Source organism: Papaver somniferum, unplaced genomic scaffold (assembly GCF_003573695.1).
Source record: "Papaver somniferum cultivar HN1 unplaced genomic scaffold, ASM357369v1 unplaced-scaffold_137, whole genome shotgun sequence".
In the NCBI taxonomy this organism is placed as follows: domain Eukaryota; kingdom Viridiplantae; phylum Streptophyta; class Magnoliopsida; order Ranunculales; family Papaveraceae; genus Papaver; species Papaver somniferum.
Window position 1 is genome coordinate 8,009,023 of NW_020622934.1, and position 16,780 is coordinate 8,025,802.

Sequence of the window (16,780 nt, forward strand, 5' to 3'; positions counted from 1 at the left end):
TCAATGCATTCACGGTGTGCACCGAGTGGGAATTGGATGGTCCGGATATGCTTCTCAACATTGTGATAGGGAGTGGCGCAGAAGTGGGTCCCACTCACCCTCTCACACGGTTCCCAACTCGGTGAGAGCTTTCGGTGCATCTAACATTTTGGTTCATGATTATGAGAAAGAGCTACCATATTTTCTCAAGCCTCCACAAACGGAGGTCGCCCGAGCAATCCGTAACAAATCATGATCCTACAAACATAGTGAACTGTGTATGTGCGTAAGAGTCTTTAAAGGCTTGTTAACAATTCTCTTTGCGTGAGCAAACCTATCTCTTCAACAAAAACAGTAAGAGAGAGATTACGGAGTGGCTTAGCTTGTTAATCTTTTTGTTTATTAAACAAAGGACCTTTAATGCAATGCGATGAATGATTAGTTTGTATTCTACTAGTTTTTCACCTATGCGATGCACGGGTCTGTTTCTCACATATGAAATATTAGGGATTCACGTTGTGCAACATTTTTATGTTGCTTAAGCCTTTTTTCTGTGTATATGGCATTTTTTTTTAAAATTTAGGAGATACTATTTCTTTTCTCTCTAATATATTCTTGAGTGGAAGCGTAATAGAGATCCCAATACACGATCCCAATACATCGTAGTATTAAAAAATTCATCATTCTGCTACATGATTTCTTTTTTTATTATTTCCCCCATTTCGAATATTTTATGTGATTAGATTTATTAACAGAAAACGAATATCAGACAGTGATTTCCTTCTATAGCTTAATGGTTTTTTTTTTTAAATTAAGTTTGAAATCTAAAAAAACGTTACGTGCAAACCATTAAAAACATAAAATAAATTCAAATTTAAAGAACATAAAGAGAATATAATCAAACAAAAATTGGGAAAAAAATATAGAAATAATTATAAGAAACATATTTCCATAGTGCATTGGAATATCTTTAAGTTCTTCAGTAAAATTGAATTTACTTGGGAATATTTTCATCATATTTGATGACCAGACTGATACGGTGTTTTCACCGGTGAAGTGCAATCTTGGAACGCTGATATATCCTGTTGAAAATCGATATGTAAATTTTGTAATGACTATTATATTTTGTTCCTTAAGCTTTTCCCTGTAATTTTTCACACCGACTCTTAAAGATAATTGCATGAGTATGTGTATTTCTGGATGTGTACGCGAGGATTATAAGACATAAGCCCGTGAATTATATATATATTGGGCAAATATATACGTGCCCGTGAATTATGATTCACACGCGTGATTTATCTATGTGTACACAAAAATTATGCAGTGATTAATATTTTAAGTTTATTAAGTGTAAATATTATAAAACACATATTTTCATCAGGATTCCGTGTTTGAAGAGAGTCAATAATTGTACATAGCAATGTGTACATGACTCCATATATATTGAGTTAATTTAAACTCATGAACTCGTGTGGGTACTCACGATGGACACGTATATCACAATACTATAATTTGGAAGAGGAAGAAATAGGGAAAGAAAGTTATGGCCTCTGATCATGTTGCCAGTGTGTTGGTCACTTTGAAATGAGAGAAACAGAAGAGTAATGGATCACAAGAGACCCAACAGTGTAGCAGAAACAATCATTGAGATTAAGAATCTCATATATATCTAGGAGGACATCAAAAATGGTTCTTTGTAATCTCTTTTAGAGACTTGATCATTCACTTGAAAATCGTTCTTGACTCCAGATAATAGAAAGATTTTGTAACAGAAAGAACTGGTTATGTGGTTGGAGCCTAACCATTTGTACAGACTAAAATGGGGGCCCTTGGGTCTTATTATATTTTTTCTTTTATATATCAACCTTTTCAGCCAAAAAAAATTATAATTTAGGATTGCACATAAACTGAGTGTATGCCGAGCGCATCTACACCTTTAAGTTTCGTGAATTATATAAAAGCAGTAAACCATATGGGTTCATTTTAATTTATTGGAGTATTATTATTTCTTTGATACTCGATTTAAATTGTGTCGTGTATTTTTAAAACTCGTAACTATCTGATCTCATGTTAATTATATAACATCAACGGTTCCATGTGTTCCCGATTACAAATTTTATTCATTATTATTATTTATTTGGTACTCCGTTTGAATTTGTATTTCTTTGATCCTCGGTTTGAATTTGATATGTATCAAAAAAAAATCCCGCACAATGGGTGTGTCTTTTGCGTGGCATAATAAAATCAACACAATACATAAAAGAGCGGGGAAACACTTTAGTGTTGTCAAAGCCGTTCGGATCAATTTTGGCTAAATTGTCAAACATTTTTATAGGCAAACATTACCAGTACCAAACCAAATTTCCCACTTTCAAGAAAAAAACAACAACCAAATTTCCCACTTCCCTAACCATGGTTGAAAATCTATTTACAATTAATAAGAGACTACACTGATATTTAGTAGTGGTGTTGCGGTTCGCAACGTTACAGTAGAAGGAATATCCCGTGAATGATCCATCGCACCACACCTAAATGTTTACAATTCCAAAATCTGGCCAAGAACACAAATAGTAAAATATAATTCCTTATATATATGTATCTTGTAATGACAACATAATGAAGGGGCGAATCTGTGGATGTGATGCATGACTTGTACTGGCCTACCACCGAGAAGAGCATTGGGTTGGATGACTTTTCCAAGCGGCCCATGCCTGGATGATTATTTTAAATAAATCATTGTCCAAAGGATTAGTATGTGCAGAACTGCAACCTAATAATCTACATACCAATTTTATCAAGCGGTTCCATGATTGTGGATATTCCTGGAAATCACAAAACAATTGCAAATTATTGCACCTATATCAGAGTACATCATTTTCTCTGACTAAATTCAGAAATTTGTGAATAGTCTGGATTTACAAAGTCTAAATATGATATCAACAAAAACCATAAAATGAGCAGCAATTACATTTGTTTTAAGGTACACTGCAATTCCAGTGTGGTTGTCTGGAATACTATAGAGCAAAGAGTATGTTGTTAATTGCATACCTTCGTTGTTCATTATTTACTGAGTTGCTGAGCTTTAAAATTTGACAGTGGAATGAACAACGTCGTGTGGCTTCCAATGATAGCGTAGTGAACAATCAGCCGCTTCGAATCTGATCCTTGAACAAAAACAAAAAAGAAGCCAAGTTACTCAAGCATAATAAAAGAATAAAAATACATGAACACGCATATCACAATACTGAATACTGACGTGCCTAATCCATGTTTTTTGGTTTCGATATAAATAATCATCATATATGTTTAACCTATGACCAGCACGTGGAAGAAAAAGCTTGGCACGCATCATTGTCTCACAACCCTTTTTGATAAGAATTTGGTCGATCAGAAAAACTTTCTGCCCTTAATTTTCCATTCTGAAGTTGATTAATGGTTGGTCTTGTGGAAACTTTGTCCAAGCAATTACAAATCCATTGAAATAAAAGAAACTTTAAATTTATACCACGATGAGTCGTATAACTAAGTTGGGTTCACATAAGTTCCCATCGGTGTCGCGTATAGTAACTCGCAATTGCATTTCACACTAATTTTCAGATCCACAGTTAGATAAAAAAGGTTTTCCCAAACTAAAGAAGCGCATACAAGAAAAAATATAGACGGTTTCGGGAAAAAAAAAACATACACACAAAAAAAGAATTGTTTGTGGAGAAGTGATGCAACAAATTTAACTGTAACACACTTAATTGAAATCCCAGTTGAAACAATTAGTGGCCGCTACCTGCTCTATAGAAACCAGAAGCTGAAACAAAGTCAGGGAGAGTAGTCACTACACCATTTCCAGGATTTTGTCACAGACTATAACTGTTACTTACCAAATTTGTAACGGTAATAACCTGTTGTAAAATGACCGTTATTAATAATTGTGATGGCATTTTGTAACGGTTGTATCTGTAACAATGGCCAGATACAATCACATATGAAAAGCGTTAAAATAATTAATAGTCACAATTGACCTAATTTTATGATTACGACACGTGTCATATTTGTCACGTTTACCTTAACGGTTTTAACTGTTACTCTCTATTTACCACTATTTTGAGTGCGACACGAGTCTTAAAGAGCCACATATACAACAACAGTTATAATTGTTACTCAATCCTTGCAAAGAATGTGTCGGTGCCACGTGTTCGTTTTTGTTACAAATAAAGTAACACATATTAGTGTTGCCATTAGTTTTATTACGATACTCATAAGACACGTGTCGTCCTTCTGTCACAACTTTTGCAACGACTAAACTGTTACTTTCATATGTAACAACACGGAAATGATGACACGTGTAGTTTATTTTTAACATTTGTTGTTACAGATATCCCAGTGACAATCCTTTTATTACATAGTATTTATTGCACTTATTTCTAGTAAGGGTAAAATGGTCATTTTCACAGTATGTAATATTTTCTTTATTTATTTCTTATAGGGGTTGTATGGTTATTTTCACAATCTGTAATATTTACACTACTTATTTCTGAGAAGGGTAGTCTGGTCATTTTAACAGTTTCCATAATATTTATTGCACTAATTTCCATTAAGGGTAATATGGTCATTTCCACAGTATGTAATATTTACTTCACTTATTTCCGATAAGGGTAGTCTGATCATATTCACAATCTTCAGAAATTTTTATTGCACTTATTCCGATAAGGGTAGTCTGGTAATTTTCACTGTCTTCGGAAAAAAAGGATGAATTCTGAACTAACCCTGAATTCACTACACCAGTAGTAGTACAGTGTGTTTGAGCACCACATGCTTTTATCAATGAAAAGTCTCAATACATCTTATCTATCAAGAAAACTACCCACATCACTATCTCTCTTCTTCAATCCTGCAATTCCATAGTTTTCTTGCCACAAAATTGGTTAAAAAGACCAAAATCAACAATTTCTGGATGAAAAAGACATCTAGGTTTTGATACTGTTTAAATGTACAAAAATGTTAAAATAGCCAGGATGTAAACAGTTTCATCCTACCCATTTTCAAATACTTTTTTCTCAGTTCTAATTTACATCAGGATGCATCCAGTTTCACCCTCACTATTTTTTAAGTTTAAGCCAGGATGAATCCAGTTTCATCCTTCCTATCTTTTTTTTGTCCATTTCCCTCGTAATAATTTTTACTCGTCCATTAGAATCATATTTTAAAAATATTTGGACAAATGACCCATTTTCCGTTTTCTTGCTCAGTAAAAAAGGTGAAAAACAAAAGAAAAAAAAGGGAAACAACTTTTAATCGGGTATGACTTTTTCAGTTTTACATGGATCTTATATAAGAAGATTTTGAAGATATGTTGATTCACCGATTTCATCCATGCTAAAATCTATCAGAGATTCCCATTAAAATAACATTCAACGGCTGCAAAGAAACAACAACCCGTGAATCAAATAACAAATCGGAGAAAAGAAGAAAAAGAAAAAATACCTCCATTAGAAGAGAAAGGCGACGTCGAAAGATGGGGCCTGGCTTATGCTCAATGCTTTATATAAAGAGACAAATTACCCATAAATAAAAAACCCATAAATAAAAAAAAATTGTTTCGAAAAATTATTACACAATATCTAAAAGATCATTTAAGATTTTTATATTTTTTGCTTGATGCATTTACCTATCGTGTTAATTTTAGAAAGCTCAAGCAATGAAAATCACGGGCTTACCTATTCTGTTAGTTTTTTATTAATGTTATTTTACCTTAAATTAACCTTCCTTTGGAACACATACCAAATTTTCCATATTTACCCAATAGAAAAAGGGAAATGAACTATATTTTGATGAAATGAACATTAAATTAACACAAATAATATTGAAATCTCATTCATTTTTGTCGATTACACTTTTTACTAATTTTTTTTCTTCGTTCCTAGCTTTACTTTTTTTTTTCTTGGTTCTTATGTTTGCTTTAGTCATGTACTAATACCTCCACGATTTTATATTAATGATTATGTATTTTGAATATTGGGCAGGATTATTAATAAAAAAAGTACAAAAGAAAGAAGCACGTTTCTATTTACAGGTTAGCATCCACCTTTTTTCATTTTGTATTTTATTTGTAAATTTTGATTATTGATTTCTTAGTTTCAATTGAATTGTAATTAAAGATAGTTTAATTATCAACAGTTTAATTATACAATATTGTAACCGGACATTGGATATTATTATTATTATTGTTTTTATGTGATTGATTTAATTTTATGATAAAATCATGATGAACAATACATGTTTCTTTTGATGAAATCATGATGACGATAATTTTTTTATGATTGCATATAGCATATTTTCTTATCTATTTTCGGAATGTTATAAGATTTTATCATATTTATTCTAGGTACTTATTTTGTTCATTGTGATTGGTCGAAAAAATATATTGTGGGAAAAATATTGTTCGCTAAAATATTATAATACTAGCAAAACAAAAAAGTAACGTGGGACCAGAATCAACCAGAAGCTCCGATTAACCACGTCGCTCGAAAAACTCTATTTTTATATAGAGAATTCTGAGTCACTTAATGATTATATTGACGAAGACCACTGAGTTTACTTGAAATAAGTTAAATAGCCATTTGGATATCTGCAAGAAGCATCATAGTAAATGCCGGTGTGTCGCAGCTAAACAAAAAGTCTACACCAAGCAAGCTGCTTACAAGTTGGTTGTATCAAAGTCAGGGACTAAAAGGCGCCCTGGGGCCAAGTTAAGAACAAAATTCTGAATTATAAGAAACCAAGTGGTAATCTGCATCAAGGTGATTCTTATACTTGACCCCAGAGGTTCGACTAATTTTGTCTGTGAGGTTATACTTGACCCCAGAGGTTCGACTAATTTTGTCTGTGTGGATGCTTGACGCTGTTCGTGCATGGCTAATCGCTCTTTATAGCTGACATTTGCACCCCTTCACATGTCGTCGTAATATAATTCTATGCCTAGACATTTTAAGACAAAGAAAGCCATTCCTTAAATACGAATGAAACAACAAATCCAAGGATTGCAGTTCCAATCCAAGTGAGATCATTCTAGTAGTAAAAAACCTGATGTTTACTAATAATTTAATGAATACAAGGATATTTTCAAGCTGTAACGGTTAGAATATCTGAAGGTTTGACTGGAGAGTGAAGTACCTATAGAATGGCAACTAGAAACACTCAGTCAATCATCTCAAGCTCAAATCTAGATCATCTTCGTCGTCCATATCATGTTCACTTGATGGCCTGATTCTCCTTATATCTCTGGGTGTATTTCTCCCACCACCCTTCTTCGGTTTTCCCCTGCAGAATGACTCTCGTGTTTAGCATTAATCAGCACATTTGTACAAAAAACCTGTGACACTAACATCTTTCTTCTTATATATACAAAAAGAAATATTTCCTGAAAATTGAAACAATAAAACCCAATAAGAGCACACCATAAGGCGGATGGGTGGATGGCAACTTAGTCAACCAACTCCACATCCTTCTGACGTTACCAATATTAAACATATGAAGTGCCAAGTCAATTGTCTGTAGCTATGTTGTGTTCCAACTTCCAACAGGATTTTAAGAGAATTAAACATTGTAATAAAAAAACTCACGAGAAGATACTAGAACAGTGTTTCAACATTTTATTTTGAGATCCGGACAATAGAATAAAACATTCGCCTATATTAAGAGAATGTACTTACTGTCCATTTGCACCAGCGCCTTTTGACCGGCCTAGACCAAAATCTGACCTTCCATCTGTCACAAACACAAAAACGTGGGAAGAAAAGTCAGACCATTCCCACAAACTGTAATGCTTAAATCACAGGTATTATGGGCTCACCATCTCGTCCAACCATATGTTCTTCAACCTGCAAATAAATAACCCATGGCGTTAAGTATACAGACAGCAATGCTGGTTCCCAATATGTTTTACTTTACCTACTAAAGCAAAGAGAATTGATATCTTGTGAAATAGCTCACTCTGGAAGCGAGTTTCACTTATAATAAGCGTAGACTGGAGAAGAAAGATAAATGTCTGAAAGAAAAATTAACATATGCCAAGTGAACAATTTTTTGTTATTGGTATGTGGTATCTGTTTATCGAATAAAAAATTAAGATTTCATTTCTTTGATCCCCTCATGTACTTTGGTCTTTTGGTTGCGAGCTTAATTTAATAAACCATGCCTAAACAGTGCGCCCACGATATGCAGCTTGCTACAACTTCTGGCTCCCCTTGATCATAGGGTCTAAGTGGTTGCAAGCATATTACTATATGGCGCCATAGACTATACTGTTCTCCTCGGATGTTCATTGAACATGAATTCATATAGTGCATTTTCTGAAATCTTGGCAACAATTCCATCATATTTATCCAGGAGGCTTCAGACCCTACTTCTTATAAAAAGGAAGGCCGAAGCAGAATTTTCTTTCTTAAAACGACTTGGACTTTCCAAATTCACCTCTATAAATCTTGGAAACAAATGGAAAAAATTTACAAATAAATGTTCTACTGTCTCTAAGACTTAAGTCAGCAGCTTAAGTCCAAAGTCCTTCGCGATGAAATCAGTTTTGGGTTTCAAAATTGGCTGGTCATACCGACAAAGGAAGGTTAGTCATTGTTTCAGTATTTTACTCTTCTTTCCTACAGACACCTGCATGTCTGGCCTACTGCAGAACTTCAGTATCAATTTCCATAAGCTAAGCTAGAGTCTGGTTTTTGTGTCTTGTCAATGATACAGTGTATTGCTGCATCGAATTAATACTTTTACCTCAGAATGTAGTCAACTAAGGCAGAGTATTAAAGCACAAGGCTCAAGCAATAATGGTATAACACTATAAGAAAATTTCAATTTTTAAGTAAATTTGAAATAAATATACTTACTGCTGGTGATGTAACAGATGATAGCGAGAACAGCCGATCCTCAGGCTGGAACTTCCTGGAGCGCTTTAGACTGCAGTCCCAATTCTACATAACTATATTACTTATGTTTAATAAAACTACGGTTCTCTAAAATCATGAACAGATTACCACATTCAATAAAAGCTACATCACAAAATAAAATATGTCGCAAAACACACACATATTGATATGATAATCATGGTATAAAGTTGTGTGCAATTTTGTAAATGGTTTTAGGCTTACACCAAATATATTTGTTGGTATAAAAAGAAAACAATGCTGCAACATGCAGGACTGCAGACTGTTCATATAGCCCTATTCTGGATAGTTCTTTGGTCCCGGAAAAATTACAGAAATAAATATTTACTAGCAACAAGCTATTTCAGAAGAGAAAAACATAAACGCCTGTATCCAGAGAAACAGAGAGGGTGAAGTTTTCTGATCACTACATGTGCATCACCCACACGTACTTATGTGTGGGAAAACACAGTGCCCTGCGAATCAACCACTCCAGAAACCTTCTACGTAGGAGTATATTAGAGACTCGAGGTTTAATTAATTCAGGTTGAAATACAAAGCCAGCTTCGTTTCTGTTCAGTATGTTATTGCTTCATAGCATATTTATCTAGAAAAAATTTCTTGGTTTTTTCTTCCACTATTCATGATTTCAACTATCTGACTGTTAAGGTACTAACAACTAAGGTATAGTTTTTTTCCCATAAGAACTAAGGTATAGTTGATAGTTTCATAGGCTAGTCTGGAAATGTTGCATACATTCCAACACGAAAAATCCAGAATTCTCTAGCCACCTCTACTAATGCACGATTACCAGAATCTTCATTAGCTAGCTTATCACTATTTACACATCAAATAGAGTAATATGACTGCCTTAAATACGAAGGCAGTAATATCCATCTAATAGGCGCAAATATCTAGGCCTTGTTTCTTAAATATTAGGCCATACACACAACTTCTCTTTAAGTATCATGAATCACAAGCTTACAACCATTGCAAATATCCAGTAAATGAACATACCAACATTATTACAAATAAAATTATCTTTTTCATAAAGTTAACTTAGGGTCGATAATCAATGTGGTAACCATTAAGAACACTGACAGTCAAATCCAAAAAAGTGTTGAGACTTTATATCACTTGACCTCTTTGACCCCATGGCCATGAAAAACGAAATTATCAATCTCAGCATCCCATGTTTTCCCCCACAAAAGGCTAATGTTACAAGAAACTCAAGCCTATTTACACTAACATGCAAAAATGTCCCACCGTTGCCTATTAAAAATAAAATAATAAACAAGTTGAAATTTCGTAATCAATCTCTAATGTTCTTGTGGAGAAACATAAGGCCTTAACTATGCAGATTGAGGACCTGTATTCTAATTTATATTAGGGAAGGATTTAAGATACACACAAATATTTACTTCTTCGTAATCACACGATTCGCACCACCAAAATTATAAAAATCCCCCACCTATGGTAGCGTTAAAGTGAAACAACTAGTCGCAAAAAGTAAAAGATACATACTTTGTGGTGCTCTTAGTTGAAGATAGGAACCCTTCAAAACCTTTCAGTACATTGCCACCCTGACTTGAGTCTTGCAAATAGCTTGTTTCCAGCTCATACACCTATAGAGAAAGCATGGATCAAGGAATGAGTTACCACCAAAAATCATTATTTTGAATGACCTATGTGTAACCGGTTCAATCAAGCTAAGCCAGGCAGATTTCTATCTCCTTAAGAAGCCTAAGAACTAGGAAGTGTGAAAACTGTAAGGACGGCGTCTTGAAGAGAGAATGGAAAAGGAGAAATGTGATGCTGGGTTGAAGTTGTCAGAGGATAATTCAACAATTGAACTTAGGTATCTGGGAAACCGGGTTTAGTTATTCACATATAATGAAACAATGAACAGAAACTTGAAAATGAGATAGGCAAAATGACTATTTGAGAACACCATAGCTGTCATCTGAAATATAAGCACCTAAACAAGATTCAACCATACTCTACATAAGATATAACAACACAAAAATATAACTTCTGCCAACTTATCAACTTGCGAAATATAATTGCTGGTCATGGGAATTGATTAAACCACTATTTCAGCACAAGCAATGAAAGTTATAGTTAACCTTTTAAATTTTGACACCTAATAAACTAAATGAAACACTTTCCCCCAGTACCCAAAAGCACATTCATGAGACCAAAAAAAAAATCAAATGAGTTGACAAACTCATGATAGGGCATAGCAGAAGAACTAAAAGGCAATTGAGTATTGATTTCAAAAACATCAAGGACACAAGATCACTTCGTGAATAAGTGGATTCTGGTACTCATTCCTTCATCAATCATCTTCCTAACAAGTAAAGTAGGTTTTATTTCATTAATCGAATGCCTTTCTCGTATGCGGGAGCTTTCTCATTTTAACTTCTTAAGCGATTAAGAGATTGGATCATTTTTTGATACAAAAGCTTGTATTTAAGAAGTCGGTGGCTTAACAGAAAGACCTGTCGCTCAGCCAACACTTCCCTGAAGTCTATTATATCAACCATTGAAGGAGACAAATAACTTAAAGGGGTACCAATACTGATTGCTCAGCAATTTAATTACATGCACAACTGTGAGAATGGAAACAAGCAAACAAACAAAAGAACAACGGAACAAAATGAAGAACATCAGACAACATAATCTCAAGGTTAACCTAATTATCATTTGATCAACCAATTGGCGTGAAATTGAAAATTATGTATAGTTATGCCTTATTAAAGCGATGATATATTCTAATCTCAAACCCGTTAATAGAAAACAAAAAAAAAAATAATCATAAATTACCTGCTTCTCGATGCCTCTTAGCTCTTCTTGAAGTTTCTCTCTTTTACTCATCAGAGATGTCAGGACTTGTGAAGGATTCGACGAGCTTCTCTGTCCTGAAGACACACACAAAAAAAAAAGGTTCAAACCTATACTTAAAAAACAAACGGCATGAGTTGGGGTTCATTAGGAAGTACCTTCAGTCTCCATGATGTTTGAATCTTAGAAATAAAAATTAAGGTAAAAGAGAAACGTAAAAGGGGCTAATTTCTGCGGGGAGAAATGTTCTCCTTTGTTAGGTTTAGGGGGTGTTTGGATTCTTTAGATGCACTCTCAGACAACCTAAACATCGACTAAGAAAAGTTGCTATATTAGGTTGAGGGGGTATTTGGATTCTTTGGATGCACTCTCAGAGCAACTGCAATGGGCGACTAAACCCAAATATATGGTCCAGATACGTGACACAGTCGAACAGACTAAAGATCATATACCAGACTAAACCCAAATTTGAGACTATATTTGGTCTGGAGAAACGACCAAAACCAAATTTGGTCGAGCGAAGTTATAATCTTCGTCCGTTAACAGGCGTTTATATAATGCACGCTTCATCTGAAGCGGTGGTATAATTCTCGTCCCAAGATCAGGCGGTTGTATAATATACGCCGTAGCTAGGCGAACCTATAATATACGCCCGATCGGGTGTTAGTATAATGTCCGCCTGATAACAGGCGTGAGTATAATGTTCGTCCCATTAAGGCATGCATTATACCTTAAGTACATTTTTGTTAATGCTTTATACATGTGCTCAAGATAAAGAATATAGCTAGTTAGCAGTTAATTGACTTTAGTATATACCATGTCTAGTTTAGAAGTACTAAAACCCGTACAATTGTATCACTGTATACAATAGCTCCACTAGTAGTTAAAGTACAGACTAGCCAATTACTAACTTGCTGGTCTTGATTCGATTTAACTTTTAACAATTTTGACTAACTGCAAAACGATAGATGGGAGTGCGGAGATTATATCAACGCCCCTGTCCCGGCGTGGATTATATCAACGCCCCATCCGGCGTGGATTATATCAACGCCCCTATTCCAGGCGTAAACTATATAAACGCCCCACATAAAACGTTTGCTATATCAACGCCCCATATCCGACGTTTACTATATCAACGCCCCAAACCGGCGTTTACTATATCAACGCTCCACTATCAGACGTTGATTATATCTTCGCTCGACTAAATATACTCGTTTATCGTTGCGTCACACTACTGACTAAACTCAAATTTGATCGTGGTTTTTGATCTTTGATCTTTGGTTTTGATCGCACCATTGTGGACGCTCTCAGACAACCTAAACATCCACTAAGAAAAGTAACCGATATAGTAGAACCTCTCTATATTAATCTCTACCTTAATATTTTTGGACATTCATAAAATTATTAATATATGGAGGTTATTAATATAAAGAGATAGTGAGGATATAGAATTTTAAGTTCACTGAATATTCAATGTATTTATAATCGTACTAGATGATGTACATATATTTTTATTGCTTCGTACACAAATAAATGTGCGTATCTAGGAACTTATTATGCTAGTAAGGAATTATTGATGTTTTCGACAACTATAAATAGTACTGTTACGTGTAGTAGAAGATAAATCTTCAATTTTGTTTCTTTCCAACAAATCAAAATATCATCCGATGTCAGGAAAGGGGCTTATATGAATGATAAAATTCGTATGACAAGATCTGTATTGTTTCAATATATTGTCAGTTATTGATATATAGAGGTGAATTTCTTAAAGCGTGACCGAAAAAAACCATTAATATTAAACTGTAGAGGTTATTACTATTTATAACTGGCCTAAGTTTGGACCATAGATTTTTTTATTAATATGTAGAGGTTATTAATAGATGGAGTATCAATATATGGAGGTTCTACTGTATTATGGGTCCCTTCACAAGGCCTCGGAACCAGCCACTGCTAGGCCTAGTCCTACGCGCATGTCAAATAACTGGGTGTAAAAGTGACACTTATGTGCCGAAGTGTCAAATATACCATTTAGGCATAAATGATGGAGTTTCCAGCGAGTGACAGAATGTCCATCGCTATATGGTCTTAATATTGCTCGTTGGTTATTATAGCGCCAGTGATAGTCATGTTGTCTCCCGCGGATTAGATCATCGTTCAGCAGTTCCTCATCCAACGGCCAGAAGTTCACCCCCTATAAATACCCAAATTCAAATTCATTTCAACTCTCACCATCTCAACTTCAAATTCATTACAACATGCCTAGTGCTTGCATAAACGAAGTGGGTAGCGCTCGCTTCACTCGAGAAGAAGATGTTTCTCTAATTCGATGTTGGATTTCAGTAGCAAGCAATGGGGATTGCAATCTAACGACTTTTAATTTATGGAACATTGTGTTTCAAAAGTTTATGACGTTAAGTCATGTAAATTCAAGAAGAACAAAAGAGTATCTTCAAACTCGTTATTGTTTCATCAATAACGAAATGAGAAAGTTTGCAAAAATTATTTGGATGATAAAAGGGGATCATCCTGGGTTATCAATCATCCTGGGTTAACTAAAAACTAAGATAGCAAAGCATGAGAAAGCGTGTATTGATAATGGACATGCTTTTATCCCCTTTGCTTTTGACACTTTCGGTTTTTTGGCTCCAGAGGCGGTTGGACTTCTCAAGAGAGTTCAGAAAGTCATGCACAGTAATGTCATGACTCCCGGTTCGATGGAGTTTGTTTTAAAAGGATAGGTTTTACAATCCAAAAAGGGATTGCGGCGCAGCTTGTTGCTCGCTTGCCTTCTATGTAAAAGATACTACCCATGTTCTTGCGAAGTTTAATAAATTTTGATCTCCGAGATCATATCGAATTTGCTGAAGGCAACAAAAGATGGTTTAATCATGGCGAATGCTATGAACTCTACAAGATTCACGTGCAGACATTTAATTTTCATTAAGTATTATGTAATGCAATTAAATATTGGAATTTAATGAAATGTGAAACTAGTTTCGATTTGAACACTAATCTAAAGATAGTTTTCATTAATTAAAAAAAGAAGAAGATACATTAGAAATATTTTAAATTAAATTACATTCATAAACTACTCATTTCCCTGACCATTTCCTTCCTGACCGAAGATCCAATTGCACGTGCTTTCTGGATCAAGAGTGTTGTTCAACATATCAGTGACTGTGCCGGATTGAGACTGACTTGGTGGTTGAGTCTCTTCAGAATCGCCATAACCTTGAAAAGCAACAGGTTCGCGTAGGGGGGCATGATACAAATTTTGAATTGGGTGAGGTTGAGCTTGAAATGGTTGAAATATTGATGTGCTTGAGGAAATTGGGGTAAACAGAGTCGTTTTCCTAACTGCTTCAGCGTTCACACCACTACCAGGAGTCATAGTCTCAGTTGGAAATTGGTTAAACAAACGTCCAGGAGTTGTATCCATGTCAATGTCTTCATCACCTTCACGTACTACATGAGTATCCAACACTTTATTTGGAGTAAAACTTTCTGGTACAATCATATGCCTAGAACAAATTAACAAACTCTTTCTTTCACTTCCACTGTTAGAGCACTGCTCGGTCGAACTCGCAAGTGTTGCTATCTCGAGCTTGTTTGTCAAGTGTAGTTTCCAAAACTATAAGTCTTGATTTCTAGTTTACTTATAGTTATGTCTCGGATTAGGATATAATGTGTAGTTGAGCTTTAGACTTCACGACGTTCATCGATTGAAGATGAACAACTACTAAGGGGAGATTGTGGAAATTCATCAACAAAAGGTATATGGAGACTTGAACTCATCTATCACTTAGAAGTCTATTTCTATTCTATCTCCGATTGAGACAAAATTCGTATAGCTATATAGATTTTATATTATACACATATGATATTTCGAGCTGAGTTTAACTCGCTTACATATTTCTCGAAATATATGCTGGTAAGCTTTCGCTTTAATCAAGTTCATCTTTATTCTTGACGAAAGTCAAAAGATGATCATGTGAAAATCGCATGGTAACATCTTACATTATTTGTGTGAGACCGTCATTTGATATAGACTCGGAATGTTTCGCATTGATCTATTGATCACTTTAAAATTGCTTTGAAGATAATAGTTGTGTGAGACAACTATTCTCGTCTTCCAAGAATGTTTCAATGATTAATATGGAGTTTAGAATGATTAACCATTGATTGGATATAGCACAACATGCGTACTTGTATGCTAACTGTTGCAAGTTATTCAAAGTCTGGGAACATACCCGTATGCGTACTGGTTTGATAGTTGAAGTCCAGGAACTTTGTATGCATACCCGTATGCATACCGGCTGAAAAGTCCAAGTCCGGGAATTCAACTGAGTTAGGTCACTGTTGATGGTGGTTTTTAGCTTAGGGTTAAAAGCATAAAACCTTAGTCTGGCAGGACGTCGCTCTGTAAGGAAACGGAGCCGTGAGTACCAATATCTCCACCAGCGCATTTATTGAGCCTTTCAATACGTCTACGAGAAATTTACCAAGGTACCTTTTTTTATATATCTATATGCTATGTTCCACGACAGAACCCTCAAGTATCGACTAGAATTGTCTCCGCACATGCCAGCCGCGCATGCTAGCCAAGTGTGCCAACGGCATGCCAACCACACCCCTGCGTCAAAGGCATGCAACCATGCCAGCCGCACCACCGTGCCAACGGCATGCCAACAACACCAGCCACACCTCCGCGCCAAAGGCATGCCATCCGCACCACCGTGCCAACGGCATGCCAGCCACACCTCCGCGCCAAAGGCATGCCAACCATGCCAGCCGCACCACCGTGCCAATGGCATACCAGCCACATCTCCGCTCCAAAGGCATGCCAACCATGCCAGCCGCACCACCGTGCCAACGGAAAACCAACCATGCCAGCCACACCTCCGCGCCAAAGGCATACCAACCATACCAGCCGCACCACCGTGCCAACGGCATGCCAACCATGCCAACCACACCTCCGCGCCAAAGGCATGCCAACCATGCCAGCCGCACCACCGTGCCAACGGCATGCCAGC

General features: G+C 35.6%; 1 protein-coding gene across 2 annotated transcripts; it reads right to left on the reverse strand.

Annotated features, from left to right (window-relative positions):
• Positions 1-6,958: 6,958 nt before the first annotated feature.
• LOC113334397 (chromatin modification-related protein MEAF6-like) lies at positions 6,959-12,066 on the reverse strand. Of its 2 annotated transcripts, none has more exons than XM_026580656.1 (7): positions 11,906-12,065; positions 11,730-11,824; positions 10,428-10,528; positions 8,868-8,937; positions 7,826-7,853; positions 7,686-7,740; positions 6,959-7,293 (listed from the first exon to the last, which is right to left on the reverse strand). In XM_026580656.1, the coding sequence occupies exons 1-7, from the start codon at positions 11,916-11,918 to the stop codon at positions 7,179-7,181; spliced, it is 477 nt and encodes a 158-aa protein (XP_026436441.1). In that variant the 5' UTR covers positions 11,919-12,065; the 3' UTR covers positions 6,959-7,178. The 2 variants fall into 2 exon arrangements, with proteins under 2 accessions (XP_026436441.1, XP_026436442.1); XM_026580657.1 differs by having other exon boundaries at positions 7,290-7,393; positions 11,906-12,066.
• Between the last annotated feature and the right edge of the window lie 4,714 nt (positions 12,067-16,780).

What these genes read in the sequence shown, in the direction of transcription:
- LOC113334397 (XM_026580656.1), bottom strand. An exon ending in TAAGAGGCATCGAGAAGCAG is followed by an intron (nt 10,529 to 11,729) that starts GTAATTTATGAT and finishes CTTTCTCTATAG; the next exon opens with GTGTATGAGCTGGAAACAAG. An exon ending in ACATATGGTTGGACGAGATG is followed by an intron (nt 7,741 to 7,825) that starts GTGAGCCCATAA and finishes TGTTTGTGACAG; the next exon opens with ATGGAAGGTCAGATTTTGGT.